This window comes from Mustela erminea, chromosome 6 (assembly GCF_009829155.1).
Source record: "Mustela erminea isolate mMusErm1 chromosome 6, mMusErm1.Pri, whole genome shotgun sequence".
Classification (NCBI taxonomy): domain Eukaryota; kingdom Metazoa; phylum Chordata; class Mammalia; order Carnivora; family Mustelidae; genus Mustela; species Mustela erminea.
In genome coordinates this window covers 118697038-118721405 of record NC_045619.1, presented here as the reverse complement: position 1 = coordinate 118721405, position 24368 = coordinate 118697038, and the positions used below count along the sequence as shown (strand labels likewise).

General features: G+C 41.6%; 1 protein-coding gene across 6 annotated transcripts in view; it reads left to right on the top strand.

Annotated features, from left to right (window-relative positions):
• Positions 1-7285, top strand: part of FAM107B (family with sequence similarity 107 member B) — a 73473-nt gene extending 66188 nt beyond the window's left edge. For all 6 annotated transcript variants that reach the window (XM_032349467.1, XM_032349464.1, XM_032349468.1 and 3 more), the window contains 2 exons: positions 3123-3273; positions 4518-7285. In XM_032349467.1, coding sequence (XP_032205358.1) covers positions 3123-3273; positions 4518-4634 — 268 coding nt within the window. In that variant the 3' untranslated portion in view covers positions 4635-7285. The remainder of the gene's footprint in view (positions 1-3122; positions 3274-4517) is intronic.
• Positions 7286-24368: the final 17083 nt, after the last annotated feature.

Sequence of the window (24368 nt, the reverse complement as noted above, 5' to 3'; positions counted from 1 at the left end):
AAAGTATGGAAGAACGCAGACCAGACTCTCAGTTATCTCTGGGTGTGGGAATGGGAACCATCATGGGGCCAGGGCCTCTACCTTGTACAATTCTGACCACACAGAATACAAGGTAAGTGGTGCTCCCAAGATTTGTTTAACAGGAGGAGTTTGGGTGTGCTTTTACTTTTTATTTTACATGTATATATTACCTAACCCATTATTTTGTAAAGAACACATATTAATTTTTTAAATTAATTTATTTTAGAGATGGGGGAGGGGCAAGGGAGAAGGAAAGAGAAACTTAAATGGACTCCATGCTGAGTGGGGATCCTGACATGGGACTCGATCCCACAACCTTGAGATCACAATCTGAGCCAAAACTGAGAGTAAGATGCTAGACCTAACTGCACCACTCAGGTGCCCCTAGGGCACGTATTCTAAAAAATTGTCTTGGCCTTCTGTCACATCACAGCCACAGGAAGCAGACTCAGAAATAACTGTTGGTGTTGAGCTGTTCAAAGCCACCAGGACTTGAGTACCTATCAGTCATAAAGGAATTGCAAGTACTTGTTAATTATATGTCACAATTAATTAAAGCAAATCAACTATTAACCGTGCACAGAATGACACTGTAGTCTTTAGGAGATTTAGAGAGGCTCGTTTCTGTCTTTGGACACTCTCTCTGTAATCTGGTCCAGTTTTTGACTCAGAATCATATGGGCAGTGCTTGACTTTTTCCATTCAGCACAGAAAGTGAAGTGATCTGCTGTGATAAAATATTAACTAAATTTGTATGACTTTTTGACTGCTGTAAGTGCAGAGCATTTATCAGATAAGCACCATTTTCCTGAGCCTTCTGTGACTAAGTATTTTATCTTACTGCCACCATTGTGTGAAATCTTTGACTAGAAAATGAATACTGGATATTACTTAAACCCATTCATAGGCTGCAACAGAATGTCAGCTTAGTGTTCATACATCAAAGTTTGTTCAACAGCCTTTGCATAATCCGGGAGAATTTAATAACCGTTGAGGTTAATTTTGTCAGTGAAATAAAGGGAAAGGAAAATGTTTGAAATTTAAATGAATGCAGATAGCTAAATTCTTAATCCTCAAATTTAAATCCCTTAATTCTGTCTGTTGTATCATACTGAGGCATTTTAATAATCATGAAACTAAGCAGGTCTTCACTGAGATTATTTACAAACAAATTTTCCTCTATTTGTTGTGAGCAAAGTACCATAAGCAGTTTTTATTGCACGTAATATTTAATTTCCAGAATCGTCTGTCCATACTTCTGTCGACATCATTAAGATCTTAGTAACTGCAAAACAAACTGTAAATAAATTATAAAAGTTACACATGTCTTTTGCCTCCTTTTTTGGAATGAATTTTAGTATTTTTCTCCTTTTTTATCAAAAGTTCTGCTTTTGTATAAAATTGGGAAAGTGGAGACATGGTATGTTATTTTGACTATCCTTTATCTGTAGTGATGGAATATACTGATCTTTAGTCTGTAAACCACAACTCTGAAAAACTGGTGATTTAGATAGAAGAGATGCCAAATTTCTAAAAATTATAGTTAGATAAATGAAGAAGTGTGAAATTGAGAATTCATTCACAGATATGATAGTGTGAGCTCGAAAGAACATTGAGATGAGCGTGTTGCTGAGAGCATACACCTCGGAAATTGTTAGATTTAATGGTTACTCAGATGACTCCTAGATGCTGAGACACATTGGTTGATTGACATAGTTTAGAGAACAACCATTCAGGTAGACATTCCTGATTTACAGACTAGCAGTCACCATCAGCAGGACCATGGGAGAGTGCCTGGACCCATCTCAGTTCAGTGGATTCATCAGGGCCCCTCTTGCTGCCCAGAAAAGCCTGAGTCCCTGTTGGGTCAAGTGTGCACGTGCGTGGATGCATGCGAGTGACTACGCACACTGTCACTTAAGCCCTGTGCTGTCGGAAACTGACAGTGTTCTTCCTATTTTGTGGTTTCATTTTTATTTTAAAGGCTGTTAGTAAATGTTAATATCAAGTTGAGATGACTTAGAGCTAGTGGAGACTTGCTACAGAGAAAGGAAAGATAGGAGAAGGTAGGCTGGCGAAGCCAGCACCTTGAAAGCCTGGATGGAGAAGTCTTGAGGAAGTGGTAGAAAACTAGAGACAAGGAGTGTCCTGCCTAACATTCCATCTAGACATTCCAAAAGATATTTCATCTAAGGAGATGCCCTTGAATTACCCCAGAGATTCTGGGTGGAGGGTTGCTAGTGAATGGTCTAAGTTTTGGTTTTGTTTCTGCCTATCTGAAGAGATGGCAGCCTTATTTCTCTGTCAGAAATGTAGACCTTCCCTGCAGCCTGATGTCCGTCCATTATCAGTGGTAAACTACACATCCAAAGTGGTCTGCAAGGAGCACTGGGAGTCTTGGGAGCAGAGATCCCCGTGGCAATGCGACCCCGGGAGCTGACGACATCTCAGATGTACCTGCACATATTCAAGAGCTCTCTGACAAATCTGAGAATTTTGGAAGAGGAGTCCAGGGCCATTTTGCTGTTTAAATTTCTGTGCTAGCCTGTCTCTGGCTACTTTCAGTACATGGGATCGGGGGCTCCATCTTGGGAAGCCTCCCCTAAAACTTCATGTGGACGCACTTCATATTCTGGGCATCTCCATCATCACCATCTCCACCATCTCTGGCCTCTCCATCTCCGCCATCTTCTCCATCTCCATCGTCATCATGAGGGATCATAACCCCCACTGAATGAGCATGCCGTTCCAGCCTTCCCCGTCCCAAACCATTCTCACTAACCTTTGCATAGGCTAGTATCTGGCACACAGTAGGTACTCAATACATTTTTATTGAATGAGTGGATTATGCTTACTCTTGGAAGTTGTTCTTGCCCTTTCTTTCATGCTCATGAATTTCTGGTACCACCAGTGTTGACTAACTGGTAGTAGGCATCACAGTAATGCTAATTTAGTAGACTCGTTTTCTGTGGCTGATACCTTAATCTAAATTTCTATTTATGAAGGATGTGTCCATTGGATTAAAACTTTGTTTTCTTCTCTTTTCTTTTTTTAGATTAAGACTTTCTAATTTTGTTCTTTCTTTCTTTCTTTTTTTGCAGGGGTCTTGCCCCTCAAAACAAGCCAGAATTGCAGAAAGTTATGGAAAAGAGAAAACGAGATCAAGTAATAAAGCAGAAAGAAGAAGAAGCACAAAAGAAGAAATCTGACTTGGAAATAGAGCTATTAAAACGGCAACAGAAGCTGGAGCAGGTAAGAGTAATGGGGATGAAAAGTTGTTTTTTCCTTTATTGAGAGAATTCTGACAGTATTGTGTAACTTTAAGACACATAGCGTGTTGACCTGGTACATTTTTACGGAGGTATGTTTAGCACTTCTGTCACATCGCAGAGCTGCATTTCTCCTGGTGCTGGGAACAGTGAAGATCTAGTTACTCAGCAAGTTGGATGTCCATAGTAGTCTTGTTGACTGTAATCACTGTTCTGTGTGTTGGGTCTCCAGGACTTCCGCATCTACCGGCTGCAAGTACATTCCCTTAAACAGCATCTCTCCCACCTCCCCAGCCCCTGGGAGCCACCGTTTTACTCTCTGCTTTTATTTTTTTTTTATTTATTTTTTTTTTTTTTAAATCTTTTTTTTTTTTTTTTAAAGATTTTTTTTTTTTTAATTTTTATTTATTTGACAGAGAGAGATCACAAGTAGGCAGAGAGGCAGGCAGAGGGAGAGAGAGGAGGAAGCAGGCTCCCTGCCGAGCAGAGAGCCCGATGCGGGACTCGATCCCAGGACCCTGAGATCATGACCTGAGCTGAAGGCAGCGGCTTAACCCACTGAGCCACCCAGGCGCCCTACTCTCTGCTTTTATAATTTTGGGGTTTTTTTAGATTCCACATATGAGAGAGATAATGCAGTGTTTGTCTTTCTCTGTTTGACTCACCTCCAAAGTTATCTTTTCTGTTCTGAGAAATAAGGCTGTTGGAACGAGCAGAATTTGCCAGACCTATTAGATGTAAATGTATTGCACAAAAGGAAAATATGAGACAGAATGTCAGCAAATGGGCTAACATACATTCAAAGTAAAGACAAGGATTCTACTGAGGACTTAGAAGAGATTCAGGAGGCAAAAGCCCAAACTGGGGAATATCCCTGAACTCATAGCAGAGTGTCGGGAGCGCAAGCAATTGAGTGAAATTCAACTTCTCCGAAACTGCGCGCAGAGCCGACTGTGCCCTGGTCTCAGGAGCTTGTTTGCTTAGCTTTGATTTCGGGTTCTCGTCGTCTCTTGTATTGCTGGTGGTACCAACCAGGGGGTTGCTGCTCCCACACAGGATGAGCCCAGGGCCCGTGTGCAGACGAGCGTATATCCATGTAAGATGGAGACCAGGAGAGAATGTCTTCCACTGGGAAACAGAAGGTGTTAGGGACTTTGGAAAGTGAAGGAATGTTTTGGAAAGGCTCTTAGTATGTAAATAATTTTCCTATTTCTGAATTTCATTTAGCTTGAACTTGAGAAGCAGAAATTACAAGAAGAACAAGAAAATGCCCCAGAGTTTGTGAAGGTTAAAGGCAATCTCAGGAGAACAGGCCAAGAAGTGGCCCAAGTGCAGGAGTCGTAGGCCCCAGCGACGGAGACGGCGCGCCTGGGCCATCACGCGGGGAAGCTGTGAGCACGCGCCTCCTCAACACTTAATCTCAGGGCCGAAGCCCCTGGCGAGAAGCCCAGCCAGCAGAGAGCTGTTATTTTAAGAAGGATTTGGTTTTGGTTTTCCTACAATCTGGGTGGATAAATGATCTGTGACCGTTGCGATTCCTATTCGCCAAACGAAGGATGCTGACCAGCACTTAAGTTGGGATAAGTGAACCTGTGTTCAAAGACTTAAACAAAAACAAAAACCCCACAACAGCAAAAAAGAAAGAGGACACTGGAATAAATTCTAGAAAGTTGCACTACTTGGTTTTTCCTTCTAATCCAAGTTTAATGGGGGCATAGAGCCTTTTTTCTTCTAAAACCTAAAGAAAATGTGTTTTGTTTTTTCCTTTAGTTTTCTGTTAGATAATTTAGATCAGATAGGACGGTATTTGACCTGTTACACCCAACATGTCTAAAGTCCCTTTTGAGACTCCAGAGCTGTCCCATTTCGTTACACTTGGACCTGTGTTATATTGAGACCCGAGAGTATTAATATTGAGCACAGCTTTTACCCTCGTTGACATTCAGATTCAGAAATAGGTTGAGAAGGTTAAAAATATGGGAAAAAAATCATAAAAATATGGAAACAAATACATATAAAAGATACAGAAAAACACATAAATGTTCATCTTGATCTTATTTTAATTCCTTTGCGTTCTCTGATACTAGAATGTTCCATGATGACATTCCAGTTTGGAGAAGGAACATCACATAAATCCACCTATTGCTTTGATAACTGTTAGAATTCTGTTTCGTTTTGTTTTGTTTCGCTTTTGAATTTCTTGCTGAGCTAGTCCTTGTATATGAAACAGTCTCCCAGTTCATTGAAGAAGAAAAACTAGTCCATATTGCCCAACTTCAGTGTCAAAAGTAGAGGGTACAAATCTTTGAGAGCACTGTGAGGGGCGCTCCCACTGGGAGCTGGGCGAGGAGGAGTTCTTTGGGTATTTTAATGTGAAACAAATGTAGGTTGGTCTCTAGGAGGCCTAGGTGGAAGGTTGGTAGCATTTGTACATTTTGAGTATCATTAAATCCAAGTTTTGAAAATTTCAGATCAAAGATCACATATTGCTTTGCCTTTTTTTTTTTTTTTCTTGTGAAGATTGTTCCACTGCCCTGTTGGCGGTGATGACTACTGTCCTGCCTCTCAGGAAGCACTGAGGTGAGGGGAGAGGCTGTCCAGCTTCCGCATGCTAGCCAGCTTGCTACTCCAAGTGAAGTCCCAGGCGAGCAGCAAAATCCTGACGCAAAATGCATTTTATTACTGCTGGTATGGGCAGGGGTATATTCTACTTGGGGTGATCTGGAGGAATTTATATGGATTGTAACATCCATCGAGATGATCCAGCCAATCATTTCTATAGTGAAGAGTCATCTTAAACTTCTTTTAAAACTGGATCCCAAGCTTTTAATCCTAATAAGCATAGTAGAAATTAGCTTTCTGTGGGAATGCTTTAGTTTTCATAGCTGACAGGTTCATATTCAACCCTCTTGTGAACAAGATAAAGGTAACCACGATGACAATATACAGCTAGTCAGAGGACATGTCAGTTACACCTGAAGCGGGTGATTTCTTGTCAGCAAGTATTAATGAAAAACATGAGATGCTTAAGATAAAATATTGCTCTCTAATAGTTTGCTTTCGGAGGATGGAGTGGTAACTTTTTTTTCCATCCCTCTAAGCTTTGAGAGAAGAAAGTATGCTAAATGATCATCTTCTAAGTACCTTTCTGATCACACGTTGATTGGAGTGCTTTCTTTGTGTATTTGGGCTGATGATGAGATTTGCAAAATGAAGATTCAGGACTGGCGCATAGCTTTTCACCTAACTGGATGTTGGATCTTAAGTCCTGTGCCCTTAAAGCAGTCCTGCCACTTGATAAAATTCTCAAGGGCCCTGAGCGGCCCCGTTAGCAGGACCGATTCTCTTCCTAGAACTTACCCAGAATTCATTCCTCACTGGGAAGAAGAATTACAAAAACATGTCCCTCCCAGTCTCGCTCACCAGTCTGCACACTGACGTGTGGTGAGTAGTACAAAGTCTGGCCAAAAGACTTGTAAATAGTGTGAAGTGATGTCTTATGACCAAACAGTGGGATGTACAGGTGAGAAGCTCTCTGAAGTTGTCAGATCAGCTAGGCTCACAAGCCTGAGTTTCAGAGCGTGCCCGTCTCTCCTCCACGCATTCATACTGGACAGTCCAAACTCCTAGGACTCGTGAACATACAAGCAGTTTTGTGCTTTGAGCCACTTTTTGACCAAAATGGCTCCATTTTTCCACTCTATGGTTTTCTTAAACTAGTTCGGTGTTTTCTAGTCTCCTGGTAGTAAAGTAGTGTTGCTTTCTAAGCTACAACAAACAGTTGACTTTATTCTTCTACTCTGAAAAATCTTGACTTGTTTGAGTGTATATAATATATATAAAGGGAGCCTTAATGGATTTGTTTTCATAATTTAATATTTTTTGTATTTGCTCTTGTACAATTGTTTTTAATGGAAAGTATTACAGAATTGAGGGTGGAATTCTTAGAACCAAAGTTATTCTTAATAAAAATCACCACATGCTTGGACCATGAAGCTGTGTTTGTCTCTTCTGTTGGAGATGGATGTCTGGCACTGAGGGTGGGGGTGCTGCATTCAGCTCAAGGGGTGGAAGGGGGTTTTAGGTCTCTCTTTGGTGACCGTCCTCTTGAGAGCGCTCTCCCTCCTGCCCCAAATCAGTTATGTCCTCTGGAGCCTTTTGTCAGTCAGTCTGACAGTTCACTGTGTCGAACAAATTCATGCTAAGGGATCATGCTACTTTTTGTATAAAACTTCTATTAGTAGCTGCAGTCAGCCCTTCAGATCGAAGTATTCTGAATTTTAAGTGGCTTGGTAGGACCGTGTAGATATATGTTGGTAAGGGCTATCTATTAATGCTGTGAGCTCGTACCTATGACATATCTGATGTGTGACCATGAAGTTATTCTGCTTTTTCAGCTAAATTTACATTATCCTCAAAAAGTTACTTTGAGAAACACTACACTTGATGACTTTGTACTATTAGTTAAAATAGTTGGGAGATTCTGGCCTCTCTGTGCCTTTATTTTCCAGCCCCCAATCATTACTCACCTTGATGACCGAACTGCTAGTGTCTTTGGACTCTATTTTGAAAATCAGATATACTCAGGGCAGTGTAGCTGTCCCACCTCTAAGGGTATACTGTGAGCCCTAAAGACCAGTGCAGCAGAGGGGCTCCAAAGTGATTTGTGCCATAGCTTCATTCTTGGAGTGCAAGCAGGCAGTTTCCCATGGGGGCAGTTCTGAGGCTGTTACTGCGTTAACTAGAGCCACTCTATGCTAGCTTGTTTCTTAGAGTAAGAGTTATAGATTTGAAAAACGGGCAGTTAAAGTGTTTGATAACATTTGAAATGCCAAGGGCAGCCAAAAAGTATTAGAATAAAACTGGCAGGCTTACATTTACTAGCAGAATGAGAAATGGAGTGTTTTCTTTCTAAGATCTTAGGGTAAATAAAATCTTTATGAGGTAGCCTCACAATTACAATTTCTTCCTTTTTGTTTCCTCTTAAGAAGATGCAGTCTGACTATCAACTAGGGATGTTTTCAACATCTTTCCACTTGTTTCTAGATATCCTGCAAGATGGTAATTGCCAACCAGAGTCCAGTACAAAGGACACTTGGTTATTTATTGAGGGTGTGCTGATTGCTGCTTGGGTTTTGTTGCTCCCAGGCCCCTTGAGGTTGGGGAATCTATTTGTGTGTGTCAGTGTGAATATATAGTTACACATCTGCACTGATATTTATTTTTATGTTTCTAGTTATTGAAAATCATGAGTTTATATTAATACTCTCAAATCTAACCTAGTACTACCTTCTAGCTTTCCTCTTTCCGTATGTGTAGCTTCTTTCTCTAACAGTGAACGCCTCCTCCATGTACTTACTCATTTTCACACACCCCACCCCACCCCATACCTAATCTATCTCCTGCCTTCACTCAGCACTGTCCCCACTCCGGCCCTGCCTATAAGCTTTGTGGCTGAATTATCAAGGAAGGAAAGAAGCAAACAGGTTTTTCTTGGACATTTTAAGCATTGATTGTGAATTTAAACTAAATTACCTCAAATCTCTTGAACTGCAGATTTAGTATGCCTATTTTGTACCTTTCAAAACTCAAACAATATGTGAACCGTGCTGGATGTGGCAACTTGGGTTCCCTAGAGAAACAGAGCCAAGAAGAAATAAGAAAGAGTTAGGGAAAGATATGATTGATTGGTAGGTAGGTAGATAGACTCGCGAGGAGTGGGCTCACACAATTATGGAGGCTGAGAATACCACCATCTGCTGTCTGCATCCTGGAGACCAGGAGAGCCAGCCAGTGATGTGATTAATTAAGCTTGAATCTGAAGGTGTAACTCACAGTCTGAGAGCAGGTAACCCTGTTGCAGCTCGGAAGTCAGGCAAAGGGAGAGAGAGGGAGTGAAACCTCTTTGCATCCCCTTATGTTCTGTTCTCACAGGCCCTCCGTGCGTTGGTTGGGGGGCAGGCTGCCTACTGGGCCCACTGATCCAAACATCAGTCTCCTCTGGAAACACTCTCAGGGACGCACCCAGAAATAATGTTTAATCTGGGTACCCTGTGGCCCAGGCAGGTTGACACAAAATTAGCCATCATACTTGAATACAGTGTTAACACAGTATTAAAAAGAACATACAAAAACCTATTTACAAATCAACTTATGAGCTTAATGCCCTAAAATTTTTTACTTTAAGAATAGTCTCCTACTATTATGGCTATATTTATTTTCATATTGTCCTAGGGATTCAGTCATATCTTGCTCTATTTACTGGGCTTATAGTAATCTTATACCAAGCCTTAAAGAAAAGGAATTCTCCAGACTAACTGAGAGCACCAGCTAAGGACAAGGAGCCTGGCCACACAGTGTAAAGCCAATTGAACCATGAGCCACAGGCCTTGGATCAATTCATTTTATAATTCATTCATACTTACTTTGTCATAGGATTTTTAATATCTGGAATTTTTTGGAACTTGGTGTCTTTCCCAGAAATGAAGTATTTAATTTTGCGTGGCCAGGATTGCTTTATTTGTCCTAACTTTATGATACATTGATCTTGTCTATTAGCATTATTGAAAATTAGAAACTCCTTATCGATATCCTATAGGATCAGTAGGATTATATTGAGGTTAGTTGGTAGGATCATGTTGAGATTTTTGTCTATAAAGAATCATCAATTCTGCGTGGCGAATTCTTTGAGACATCTGGCTATTATCTTGGGCATACTGTTCTGTCCATTTAAATTTGTTACTGTGTCTCATCAGTGACCCCTTTTCTACTTGGTTATTGTATGTGACATATGACCACTAATGACGATCAGTCTTCTTTCTAGTTATACTACTTTTTTGAGTTTCCTTCATTTATTCCTTCCTGCATGGATAGCTAGAAATAAGCACTTGCCCATGCTCTATAAAAATATATATTCTTAGAACAAAAATACTCCCATATAGAAACAATTCTTTAAGCATATCCATCCTTAGTTTGTATTAAAATTCATTTTTCTCTTTTGGGTATCATGAATCTGGCCTTTTGTAGATTTAGCTTCTTAGAATTTTTATCTCCCTTTTTTTTTTGATGCTCAGTATTTTGTAACTTGGCTAGTGGCAACCCCTGAAGGTTATTCCTATGTCTTCGGAGTTTTATAAAATATTGCTTCTAACAGGAAAGTATCCTTACTCTGTTACAACGGTAAGATGTTTCAGATCAGCCTAATTTTTTTTTTCCCGACATAAGACATATACTTGCCTTTCAAGGAGTCCTGATTCCTCTTGATGCAGAATGGAAATGGGGACCACTGTTTGGCATGAGGAGTGCACAGGAGAGTTGTTAGTGGAGAAAGTGCTCCTGCACTTTTACTAGTGATAGATCTAGGGGACATGAAGTCACCCTAGATTTTCCATTTTAACCCTTTAGGTGAGTCTTACTGAACCAGAAACCTTTCCATTACACTTAGATTTACAGACATATTTTCCTTTAAGAATTATGAAGCAAGGGGTTGAGGGGCACCTGGGTGGCTAAGTCGGTTAAGCATCTGCCTTGGGCTTAGGTCATGATCCTAGGGTCCTGAGATGGAGCCTCGAGTCTGGCTCCGTGCTCCCTCTGTGCAGAGGAAGTCAGCTTCTCCATCTGCCCTTTGCCCCTTCCCCCCACCTGCTCGTGTGCTCTCTCTCTCTCTCTTAAATAAATAAACCTAAAAAAAAAAAAAAAGAAAAATCTTTTCTAAAAAAAGAATTATGAAAGGGAAGGACTTGCCTGCCTGTATATCAAAACACACTTTTAAGCAGCAGTAATTTAACTGGGTGGATACTGGCCCACAGTAGACAAATAGATCAATAGAACAGAATAGAAATTTTACATTTTGAAATTTACTTTTTGATTAAGGCAGAATCTTATTTCAAATCAGTTAAGAAAAGATAAACAATCCAGTGAAAAGTTTTGGGGCCATTAGAACCAAACAAATATGTATTCCTCTTTCTAACACCATATCTTTCTAAGACTTTTCTAAGTCTTTTCTTTCTTTCTAGGTCTTTCTAAGACTGACTGCCAGTTATTAAAGTGTTCACATAAAAATAAAACTATAATTCTGGGAATAGGAGGGGCTTTCCTAAGCAAGACATTTAAGACATTATCTAAGCAAGCCTGGCAAATACAGCTAGTGAAAATGAAACATTTTTGTACAAAAAAAAAATTTTAAGGGTCAAAAGGCAAGTAACTAAGATATACTACATGTACAGCAGCAAATGAATAACACATTACATACGTGTCTATTACATGTCTACATACAGAATGTCTGCAAATGTCAATCCAATAAAATGAACAACTATGTAACAGGCAGTTGACAGAAGAAATGTGAATGGTTCATTAACGTATGGAGAGATGCTCAGTGTCACTAGTGTCAGCAAAAGGCAATTAAAATGAGACATTTTAGCACAAATAGTCACAGAGCACAACTTAAATAGAATGATAATAGCTATTATTGGTGAGGATGTGGAAAATAGGTACCATTAAGTAGACAACTTTGGTGGGAGCATAAATTGGTAAGCCAACTTTAAGACACACGTAACTTCACACTCTCTGGAATGAAGATAATCAAAAAGATAGGTGTTGACTAGGATACTGGTGAGAATATAACATGGTGCAGCCACTTTGGAAAAGTCTAGGAATTTCCTAGAATGTCAAACATAGATCTATCGTGACTCAGCAGTTCTGCTTCTAAGTATATACACCCCAAAAACAAAGTCTCGCACACAGATGTTTACAGCAGCATTATTTACAGTGGCCAAAATGTGGAAATGATCCAAATGTCCATCAGTCAGTTGGTGGATAAGCAACTGGTTGGTGTATCCCTACAGTGGAATACTATTGAGCAAGAAAAAGGAACACAGTACTGATACATGGATAAACCTCAAAAACATTGTGCTAAGTGAAAAAAGGCAAACACTAAGGACGACAAGGTGTATGGTTGCATTTTTATGCAATGTCCAGAACAGACAGATGAAGTACTGTAGTGGCTGCCTAGGGCAGGGGGCGGTTAGGATGGGAATGGGGAGCAACTGCAAATGGGCATAAGGTGTCTTTTGGGGGGTGATGGAAATCATTTAAAATCATGGTGATGGTGGCATATTTCTTTATACTAATAATCATATTAATAAAAATATACTGATACCTACCTACCTAAAATTTCTATGGTTTGTGAGTAATACATCAGTAAAGCTTTCTAACACACACATATCCTGCGACACACCATTACATGTCTAGGAAATTGGCCTTTGGGAATATCCATGTGCACAAAGGTCATAGGTCAAAGATACAGCTGCAGCATTTCTCAGGAGAACCCAACTACGTAATAGTAGCTTACTAGGTTAAGTAGATCACACCCCTATTTGCTATTATAGTCTATTATATTACCTGTTATATAAGAAGCAAGCTTACAGAACAATACATAGCATAATGTCATTGACATGAAAAGAATAAAAAAGTACATATATATAGCCATATAGCTATATGAATGCTTACAAATAGGACTGGACTGGAAGTTTATTGATCATGTCAAAGTGAGAAAGGAAGGGAGTTGGGGTCAGAAATAAAAGAGGGCTGCCGTGTTTTATCTGTATATTTTTATATTTAAAAATTTTATACAATAAGAACATGTTCATGAATCACTGGAGTATAAAAGGGCATAAGAAGCAGAGGCACCTGGGTGCTGCAATCTATTAAGTGTCCAACTTTTGGTTTCGGGTCACATTGCCCATGACCTCAGGGTTGTGAGATCGAGCGCTGCTCTGGGCTCCAAGCTTAGCGCAGAGTCTGCTTGAGATTCTGTCTCCCTCTCCCTGTGCCCCTCCTGCTCGTACTCTCTCTCTCTCTCTCAAATAAATAAATAAATAAATCTTTAAAAAAATAAAAAGGCATAAGAAGCAAAGAAACAAGTTGGAAAATATGTCTGCTTCATACAGAATTATCTCATATTTAAACGCTTTTCATTTCATGATTATTTGCATGTAGAGTGCAGGTACGGTGAGAAATCACAACAGAATGATTTCAGGGTTCCAAACTAGCAGAGAAAAAGTGAGTCCATTGTAAGAAATGGTCAAGAATCCAATTTTTTTTTAAGATTTTATTTATTTATTTGAGAGAGAGCATGAGAGAGAAGGTCAGAGGGAGAAGCAGACTCCCCATGGAGCTGGGAGCCCGATGCGGAACTCGATCCTGGGACTCCAGGATCATGACCTGAGCTGGAGGCAGTCGCCCAACCGAGCCACCCAGGTGCCCAAGAATCCAATTATTTTAAGCACACAGACTTCTAGTTGATGCCAGTCAAAGGAAAAAGGGTCCAGGGAGGGAATAAAGGGAAGCTTGGGCTCCAGAATGGCAGTGAGGAAGGTTTTAGCGCTCTGTCGGCTGTGTAATGGTGGCACAGAGACCTAGACCTGGGCTCCCCCCCTTTAAATTTATGCCTTGCTGCCAGAATTTAAGGTGAAGTGGTTACAGGTCTAACTACATTTTCCCCTCCTATTATTTTTATTGGCCGAGGCCAAGGTACCTGGCAGTGTGAGGAAATGCAGTTCAGTGGTGAACTTTTGGCCTGTGCACACGGGGACCTTGGGGGAAATCCCGGGGAACCAGTCCCGGTCTTCCTGGCACACGTTCTCTCTCGGATGATGGCGAAAATTGTGCTCACCTTCTTCCTTGCTTCCAGATGGGGGCTTCATCGTATTGCTAAGAATATTTTCATTTCTCCTTCTGCTCCTGGATGATGCTTAAGATTTAAGCTTGGAAAAGGAGCTAGCCAAGCACCGAGGAATGATGACTCTTGGCCTTTGATGAAGGCCTAGTAGAGGCTGGCCGAGAGTGAGAATGGGCCTCAGCACAGAGAACATAAGTGACAGCATTCCCCGCTCTGACATCACCATTGAGGCTTGAGGTGCCCTCCCCTGGGTACCTCCCTGGTCAACTGCCGATGGCTATTCATTCGAGAGATTCCAGGAAATACCTGCCCCTGTGTCAGCCAAGTGCCAGCAGGGGAGGGAAGTAGCATGACTAAAACATGTGCTGCTAACCGACAGACCAGAATCTTACACGAGGAACTGCAAGCCAGTATCAGGCTTCAGAAGGAGACTCTCTGGAGGTAACAGCCATCCCAGGACCTTAACAAGGAGAACATTCACTGTAAACTCAAATGAGCGAAGGTGATTTTCTGGCTACTATAAATGGGCTTCAATTTGATGACTCGGTGCCTTTGTTATCTGGAGAGGGCTGTTCCTGTGTGTGCTCTTTCTTTTCATGCCCCTTTCCTTCCCGAATGATCTCCACATTTCCCAAAGATAAGCAGCCAGATCAATCAACTAAAATTACTTACCAAAACCGCTTACCAGCTACCTCGAGAGGAGCTGGTTCCAGCCCTGGAGGTGTTTGTAATCAGAGGTAAGGCATCGCGTAAGACGTAATAAATAATAACGAGTACTAAACAAAACGCCACATCGACACCTATAAGATGCGAACCACAGGAGCAAATTAAGAAAAGAAAATAAACACACTAAATCCAATGGTTTCAGGGCTGTGTTAGATGGTCTCATCAACGTTCTCTGAGGGAGGCTGCGGAAATTAACAGTTCGGATAATGTTTGGAATTAAATGTGAATCTTATTTATCCTTGATCTTCCTCTCTGCTTCACAGACTCTTTCTTCCAAAACTAAGACTGGACAGTTTGAAACCCCAGTTTCTTGTGAGATCAGCAATGGGAGAGACGTTGTGTGTTGGAGGGGGAGTGGCCGGGGTGGGGTGGGGGAGATGGTGATCAGCCCACAGTACCCTCCCACCCCCATGACCATAGTGTTGTCAGGAAACATCTGTCCTTATTGATTTCCATAGACCTTCCTGGGTGCATCAGGTTAGGCTGTGGGTGAGTTGGGGTTTGCTTGTCCCCCCCCTTCCTGAAGTGGGCGGGTACACGGGCATGAATGGGGCTCTGGCCAAGTGGGCATTTCCTCTCTGAGTTGTTGGTCCACTTTTTTTTTTTTTAAGATTTTATTTATTTATTTGACAGATCACAAGTAGGCAGAGAGGCAGGCAGAGAGAGATGGGGAAGCAGGCTCCCTGCTGAGCAGAGAGCCCGATGTGGGGCTCAATCCCAGGACCCTGAGATCATGACCTGAGCCGAAGGCAGAGGCTTAACCCACTGAGCCACCTAGGCGCCCTTTGGTCCACTTTTTATCACAGTGCTCAGTGCTGGGGATACAGTGCTGAGCAAAATCATGTTTGGTCCCTGCCTTTTTGGAGCTTAAAATCGAGTGACGAGGTTAAGTGTTTCTCAAAGAATCACACAAACGAATAGAAATGCCAGCCATGGTGAGTGCTCTGCAGCGCCCCCAGAGAAGCCAGAGCCCAGAAAGTGCGAGTGAATCCACAGGGTGTGTCATGCCAACAGAGCCCGCTAGAGACGCGGGGCCATCAGGAAGGCCACCAGCGGTCTGACCGGTTCCAGTTGGAATGCAGTGGTCTCCCTTGCTCTTCCACATTCTATTTTTTAGACAAGGGGATGGAATCTATAACCAAGACTTGAATAAACTCAAATGGAAGCGAATGGTTTACCCTTATGGATACGCTCTGAGTCTTCACAAAGCAGTCTCCTCCCTTCTTTCTCTAGACAACTCATTGTCCTTCCCACTCTCTTTCCAGACTCTCCCTTCAATCTGTCCTTCGTTCTTACATAGCGAGACCAAAGCGGTATCGTAACGGCTGATCACACATTATGTAGCCAGGCGAGTACTTTTTTTTTGCAAACTTGGAACCTCAAGCCTCTAATGAATCAATATTTCTTACCTAATTTTCTATAATGGCTTCTATTTCCTGCACAAGATCTGGAGGCTTCTTGCCAGCGTCACATTTATCCAAGCTGTGCTGGCTGTTTCTGTGGTGCTGTTTAATTTTCGTCCTATCTCTTCATACACGGTGGCTTTGTGCCTGTGCTATGCCTGCTTACGCTCCCCACGCCCTGTTCTGTGCCTGAGCAGTGAGAGGCTCTCCCAGGGAGCCGTAGAGATGCCGGGCGAGGGAATGGTGGGGTTGAAGGGCGGTCAGCCCAGGCAGTGAAATTGATGGGAATCCAAAGAAGACTCATTCTTTCCTGAGCCCACTCTGTCCTCTCCCTACTGTGTGCTCACACTTTTTTTTGAGTCGATTAACATGTGGTGAGCACCCACTGTGTGTGCCAGTCAGCATGAAGATAAAAGGGGACTAGAACAGGGTCCCATTCTTGAGCTTATACTCTTTGGAAGACTCTGCCAGTAAACAAGCATCCCCCACACTCAAGGAGCCTCCCACATGTTGACCTTGACAAAGGTGGATGTGGAAAGTGTAGGAGCTATGAAAGTATGTACATATTTTTCTATGTATGAAGCAAGTTCAAGTTCAGGTGTTACGAGGAAGCAGCATGGTCTTGTCTGTGTCCCCATATGAACACGATTATAGGCTCACACACTTTTTTTTTTTTTTTAAAGACTTATTTATTTACTTGAGAGCTCCAAAGAAGAGGGAGGGGCAGAGGGAGAGGCTGACACCCTGCTGAGCAAGGAGCCGGACCTGGGGCTCCATCTCAGGACCCTGGGATCATGACCTGAGCCAAAGGCAGAGGCTTAACCGACTTAGCCACCCAGGCAACTGAACGTTTATATAAGAGCAAAATGCCCTGAACCAAAAAGGCAGCAGCCAAGTCCTGTGTGTGTGTGTGTGTGTGTGTACACACGGGTGTGTGCCAAATGAAACCCCTTTCTATGCCCGGGGTTGGCAATAGGGATATTGGTGACATTAGGCTTCTGCAACTGGGATTAGCTCTTTTTTGTCAGAATATTTTTTTTTTTTTTAAAGATTTTATTTAATTGACAGGGAGAGAGATCATAAGCAGGCAGAAAGGCTGGCAGAGAGAGAGGGGAAGCAGGCTCCCCACTAAGCGGAGAGCCTGACGCGGAGCTCAATCCCAGGACCCTGGGATCATGACCCAAGCCGCAGGCAGAGGCTTTAACCCACCGAGCCACCCAGGCACCCCTGTCAGGATATTTTAATCTTTAGCTCCTCCAGGGAGCCTGCAGTTGTTGCTTTTACCGTCCTGGAAATGATGCAAGATGCTGCCACCTAGTGTGCATTAGCGGGACTTTCAAAACTTTTTAATTAGAATTGTAATTCATTAATTACATCGTCATTATTATCATCGTTTCCTCTGTTGGATTTAGAATTTTTTTTCTCGGAACCCTAATCTTCCGTTCTTGGTCCCAGGTGAACTAGTGTAAACCAAACCTCCCCTGCCCCCATTTGCTTTGCCAGGTTCTCTGACTCCAGGGCTGCCTCTTCCTGTGGGGCGGTGGGCAGGTCACGGAGCCGCCTGACGATCAGTTTTCCTCATCCGGGAACTGGGCAAACCGTCCCTCGCCTGCGTTGTGAGGATCACAGCTCCACCCTGTCATTCATGCAGCCATCAATCACGTGTGTGTGTGTGTGTGTGTGTGTGTGCGCGCACACAGTTTTTTCCCACTCATACCTACCTGTGATAAAGTTTAATTCATAAAGCGGTTAACAACAATAGTAACAAAATACAATAACAAAATACAACAATTATAACAATATACTGTAACAAAAGTTATATGAATGGGGTCTCTCTCAAAATATCCTCTTGGGCCTGCTGACCCTTCTTCTTGTGGTATGTGTGATGACCAAAGGCCAGTGTGACGGCATGAAGTGAGGTGAGTGTCCTAGGCGCTGAGACATTGCCTGATGCTATGTCAGAAGGGAGAATCTGCTTTTGGACCACGTTGACCTGAGGTAACGGAAGCTGCAGAAAGCGAAACCATCAGGGGCCAACTGTATGATCAGGTACCATGTGCCCATCACAGAGGCTGGGACTCCAGTCAACCTGGCTGGCTTCAGTAGGCTGTTGATGGCTTTCTGAAATAGCAGCCGCTGATCTTTACCACGTACCCCGTATTCTGCTAAGTGTTTTATCCACTAACTTTCACAGCAACCTTATTATTACCTCTTGTTCCCCTGTGGGTAAACTGAGGCAGAGAGCAGGGAACGCACATGCCTAAGGTCCCGCAGCCACTAAACAGCAGCCCTGGAAGTGAAAGCCAATTCCTCCTGCCATAGAGCCCAAGCCCTAACTAAGCCCGGTGTCACACCGACTTGTTCCTTCCGGTTTCTGTGCCTCTGCCCATTCTCTCCATCACACGTGGAGCACGTGCCTTCCTTCTGCCTCCTACTGAAGGATCACTGACTGCTCACGACTGGGCTCCTAACAGCCACACTCTGCCCCTGCTCTGGCACCCCCAGCTCCAGAGGAGGCCCGCGTGTGTCAGGCTCTGTCATGCATGATAAAGGTTGTACCTGTGTTTGCTTCCCTTGGCACAGTGCAAGCATCTCGAAGACAGTGTCAGCAATCCCAACTCAAGGAAGTTTTGCTGGGTTGGAGTAAGTGAACAGCACAGGAGGATGTGTTCTATAGACTGGGAAATGCCACAGAAACGTGAGTCTGCTGATGATCTGAAAATGTCTTTATAAAATACAAATGGATTTAGAATATATAATATTCATTTGTTTCTGAGCTTTTTGATTTTAGCCCACTTTCTATACCAACAAGGGATTACTTGTACCCTTTTAACCAGGGGTTACTACTTGGGGAAATAGTCCCATTACTTCCTGAGAAAGAGATTTGAAGTGGTCCCTATACAGACTTGACACAAAAGCAAGCCTGGGGGCGCCTGGGGGGCTCAGTCGGTTAAGCGTCTGACTCTTGGTTTCAGCTCAGTTCTTGATCTCAGGATCCTGAGATGGAGCCCCCACGTTGGGCTCTGCATTCAACAGAGAGTTGGCTGGAGATTCTCTCTCTCTCTCTCTCTCTCTCTTTTTCTCTGCCCCTCCCCCATGCTCTCGTTCTCAAATAAAATAAATAAATAAAATCTTAAAACAAACAAAAAAAAAGCGAGCCTGACCTTCCCTGCAGAGCTTCAAGAAAAGTGACTTCACTGAAGTGACTCCAACTGGGGGAGAACCTTGGCAGGAAATGGAAGGGACCTGATCTTGGCTCAGGTACTTGGTTCTGTCTGGGGCTCTGCCTCTCACTAAGGCAGAATTTCATTAACCTTCTCAGCAGAACTAAGGAGTCTCATAATTATTTCTGAAGTCCCTTCCAGTCCTCAAGTTCTTAGATTCAGATCTTGGCTCTGCAGCCTCATTACTGAGAGTTTCTTAATTGATTTGGGAAATCAGTTTCCTTGCCTATAAATTAGAGCTGGTCTAACTCATTGGAAAATTGCGGGCAGTGCAGAGAAATATGAATGTGAATTGCTCGTGCAATTTAAAATCTTATAAATGCAGGGAAGAATGGAGGAGCACGGTGTTGCCAGAGATAAGTCAAAAGAAATGGCTCCCTGCAGTGGCCTGTTTTCTCTTTTTGGAAGATGAATTAGGTAAATGAAAGCCGAAATTTTTTTTCTTTGGAATGATAAACAGATAGACATAGTCTGGGACATCGGAAACTAAGTCTCTTGTTCTCTAAAAAAGAATGTCTTCCTCCCTCTGTTTTCACCTTGGAGACTCCTCTGCCCTTCCTGTGCAAACCATTCCAGACTTAAAGATGATCAAGCTCAAGGCCTTCTTCTGTCTGTGTTTTTGGATGCTAATAAAAAATGCTTTGTGTGAAATAATTTGCAAGTGGGGGAAATATTATATTAAAAGACCAAAATACTATTAAGTAATTTATGCACTTTAAAAACACTGAACAGTGATCGAAGAATTGTAAAAGTACCTAGATAGTTTCAATGGCAGGTTTCACCAGATAGTTAAGAAAAAATAATTCCAATTTTACAGAAATAATGCCTCAGCACAATAAAGGAGGAAACACTCTCCAACTCAATTAACAAGACTTCCAAAATGTTGATACCAGAACAAGGGCTAGTAGGAAAATTACTGGTCAGTAATACTTGTGATCATGGATGCAAAAATTCTAACAATGTGTTGGCAGACTAACTCCAGCAATATTCAAAAGGGTAAGATGTCAGAACCAAGTTTCTTCCTTGGGGAGATGCAAGACTGGTTAAACTTTTATATTAGGTAATGTAATTTACCAAATTATCACCTGAAGGGAGAGAAATCACAATTATTTCAATGGGTAGAGAAATATATATATATATATATATATATATATATATATATATATATATATATAATCTGTATACCCAACCTGGGGATGAACTCACAACCCTGAGATCGAAAGTCAGGCACCCCTAGAATAGCAGAAACATTTAAAAAATTCTAAGTATTTATTGAAAAATATGGAAGAAGTTGCATCAATGGAGAAATATACTAGGCTCATGTATTAGAAGGTACTCTTTCCAAACTGATTTATATTCTCAAAGCAATCTCAGTAGTTTTGTATGTGTGTGTGTGTGTGTGCAGGTACATGTGTGTGTTTGTATAATTCAATATGCAGATTCCAAATTTATAAGGAAGTATAAAGGACCAAGTATAACCAAGGGGAAGAGATCAGCCTAAGAAGGCTAGACCTACCAAATATCAAGACAGTATAAACTAGATAACTGCCCCTTGAACAACACAGGTTTGAACTGTGCAGGTTCACTTATATGTGGATTTTTTTCAATAAATATAGTACAGAATTGTAAATGTATTTTCTCTTCCTAATATTTTCTTTTTTTTTTCCTTTTTTTTTAAAATTTTTTATTTTTTATAAACATATATTTATATCCCAGGGGTACAGGTCTGTGAATCACCAGGTTTACACACTTCACAGCACTCACCAAAGCACATACCCTCCCCAATGTCCATAATCCCACCCCCTTCTCCCAACCCCCCTCCCCCCAGCAACCCTCAGTTTGTTTTGTGAGATTAAGAGTCACTTATGGTTTGTCTCCCTCCCAATTCCATCTTGTTTCATTGATTCTTCTTCTATCCACTTAAGCCCCCATGTTGCATCACCACTTCCTCATATCAGGGAGATCATATGATAGTTGTCTTTCTCTGCTTGACTTATTTCGCTAAGCATGATACGCTCTAGTTCCATCCATGTTGTCGCAAATGGCAAGATTTCATTTCTTTTGATGGCTGCATAGTATTCCATTGTGTATATATACCACATCTTCTTGATCCATTCATCTGTTGATGGACATCTAGGTTCTTTCCATAGTTTGGCTATTGTGGACACTGCTGCTATAAACATTCAGGTGCACGTGCCCCTTTGGATCACTACGTTTGTATCTTTAGGGTAAATACCCAATAGTGCAATTGCTGGGTCATAGGGCAGTTGTATTTTCAACATTTTGAGGAACCTCCATGCTGTTTTCCAGAGTGGTTGCACCAACTTGCATTCCCACCAACAGTGTAGGAGGGTTCCCCTTTCTCCGCATCCTCGCCAGCATCTGTCATTTCCTGACTTGTTGATTTTAGCCATTCTGACTGGCGTGAGGTGATATCTCATTGTGGTTTTGATTTGTATTTCCCTGAGGCCGAGTGATATGGAGCACTTTTTCATGTGTCTGTTGGCCATCTGGATGTCTTCTTTGCAGAAATGTCTGTTCATGTCCTCTGCCCATTTCTTGATTGGATTATTTGTTCTTTGGGTGTTGAGTTTGCTAAGTTCTTTATAGATTTTGGACACTAGTCCTTTATCTGATATGTCGTTTGAAAATATCTTCTCCCATTCTGTCAGTTGTCTTTTGATTTTGTTAACTGTTTCCTTTGCTGTGCAAAAGCTTTTGATCTTGATGAAATCCCAATAGTTCATTTTTGCCCTTGCTTCCCTTGCCTTTGGCGATGTTCCTAGGAAGATGTTGCTGCGGCTGAGGTCGAAGAGGTTGCTGCCTGTGTTCTCCTCAAGGATTTTGATGGATTCCTTTCACACATTGAGGTCCTTCATCCATTTTGAGTCTATTTTCGTGTGTGGTGTAAGGAAATGGTCCAATTTCATTTTTCTGCATGTGGCTGTCCAATTTTCCCAGCACCATTTATTGAAGAGGCTGTCTTTTTTCCACTGGACATTCTTTCCTGCTTTGTCGAAGATGAGTTGACCATAGAGTTGAGGGTCTATTTCTGGGCTCTCTATTCTGTTCCATTGATCTATGTGTCTGTTTTTGTGCCAGTACCATGCTGTCTTGATGATGACAGCTTTGTAATAGAGCTTGAAGTCCGGAATTGTGATGCCACCAACTTTGGCTTTCCTTTTCAATATCCCTTTGGCTATTCGAGGTCTTTTCTGGTTCCATATAAATTTTAGAATTATTTGTTCCATTTCTTTGAAAAAGATGGATGGTACTTTGATAGGAATTGCATTAAATGTGTAGATTGCTTGAGGTAGTATAGACATTTTCACAATATTTATTCTTCCAATCCAGGAGCATGGAACATTTTTCCATTTCTTTGTGTCTTCCTCAATTTCTTTCATGAGTACTTTATAGTTTTCTGAGTATAGATTCTGTGCCTCTTTGGTTAGGTTTATTCCTAGGTATCTTATGGTTTGGGGTGCAATTGTAAATGGGATTGACTCCTTAATTTCTCTTTCTTCTGTCTTGTTGTTGGTGTAGAGAAATGCAACTGATTTCTGTGCATTGATTTTATATCCTGACACTTTACTGAATTCCTGTACAAGTTCTAGCAGTTTTGGAGTGGAGTCTTTTGGGTTTTCCACATATAGTATCATATCATCTGCGAAGAGTGATAATTTGACTTCTTCTTTGCCGATTTGGATGCCTTTAATTTCCTTTTGTTGTCTGATTGCTGAGGCTAGGACCTCTAGTACTATGTTGAATAGCAGTGGTGATAATGGACATCCCTGCCGTGTTCCTGACCTTAGTGGAAAAGCTTTCAGTTTTTCTCCATTGAGAATGATATTTGCGGTGGGTTTTTCATAGATGGCTTTGATGATATTGAGGTATGTGCCCTCTATCCCTACACTTTGAAGAGTTTTGATCAGGAAGGGATGCTGTACTTTGTCAAATGCTTTTTCAGGATCTATTGAGAGTATCATATGGTTCTTGTTCTTTCTTTTATTCATGTGTTGTATCACATTGACTGATCTGCGGATGTTGAACCAACCTTGCAGCCCTGGAATAAATCCCACTTGGTCGTGGTGAGTAATCCTTTTAATGTACTGTTGAATCCTATTGGCTAGTATTTTGGTGAGAATTTTCGCATCTGTGTTCATTAAGGATATTGGTCTATAGCTCTCTTTTTTGATGGGATCCTTGTCTGGTTTTGGGATCAAGGTGATGCTGGCCTCATAAAATGAGTTTGGAAGTTTTCCTTCCATTTCTATTTTTTGGAACAGTTTCAGGAGAATAGGAATTAGTTCTTCTTAAATGTTTGGTAGAATTCCCCCGGGAAGCCGTCTGGCCCTGGGCTTTTGTTTGTTTGGAGACTTCTAATGACTGGTTCAATCTCCTTACTGGTTATGGGTCTGTTCAGGCTTTCTATTTCTTCCTGGTTCAGTTGTGGTAGTTTATATGTTTCTAGGAATGCATCCATTTCTTCCAAATTGTCAAATCTGTTCACGTAGAGTTGCTCATAGTATGTTCTTATAATAGTTTGTATTTCTTTGGTGTTAGTTGTGATCTCTCCTCTTTCATTCATGATTTTATTTATTTGGGTCCTTTCTCTCCTAATATTTTCTTAATAGCATTTTTTTCTCTAGTTGACTTTATTAAAGTACACAGTACACAATACCTATCTTGCAAAATATGGGTTAATTGACTAATCATGTGATTGACTGATCAAGGCTTCCAGCCGACAGTAGGCTATTAATAGTGATTTGGGGGGGGGGAGTTATACGTTGATTTTCAACCATGCCTCTAATCCCTGCATTGTTCAAAAGTCAAATGCAATAATTAAGACTGTGTGGTATGGATGTAGAAATAAAAAAAAAATAGAACAAGAGAACACAATAGGATTCAAAAACCAGATCTACACAGATATTGTCATTGATTATACAACATAGCTGATATTACAAATCTGAAGGAAAAAGGATTGACATTTTAATAAATGTTGCTGAAACAATCATTTATCCAGGTGGGAAAAATGAAATTGGATTCT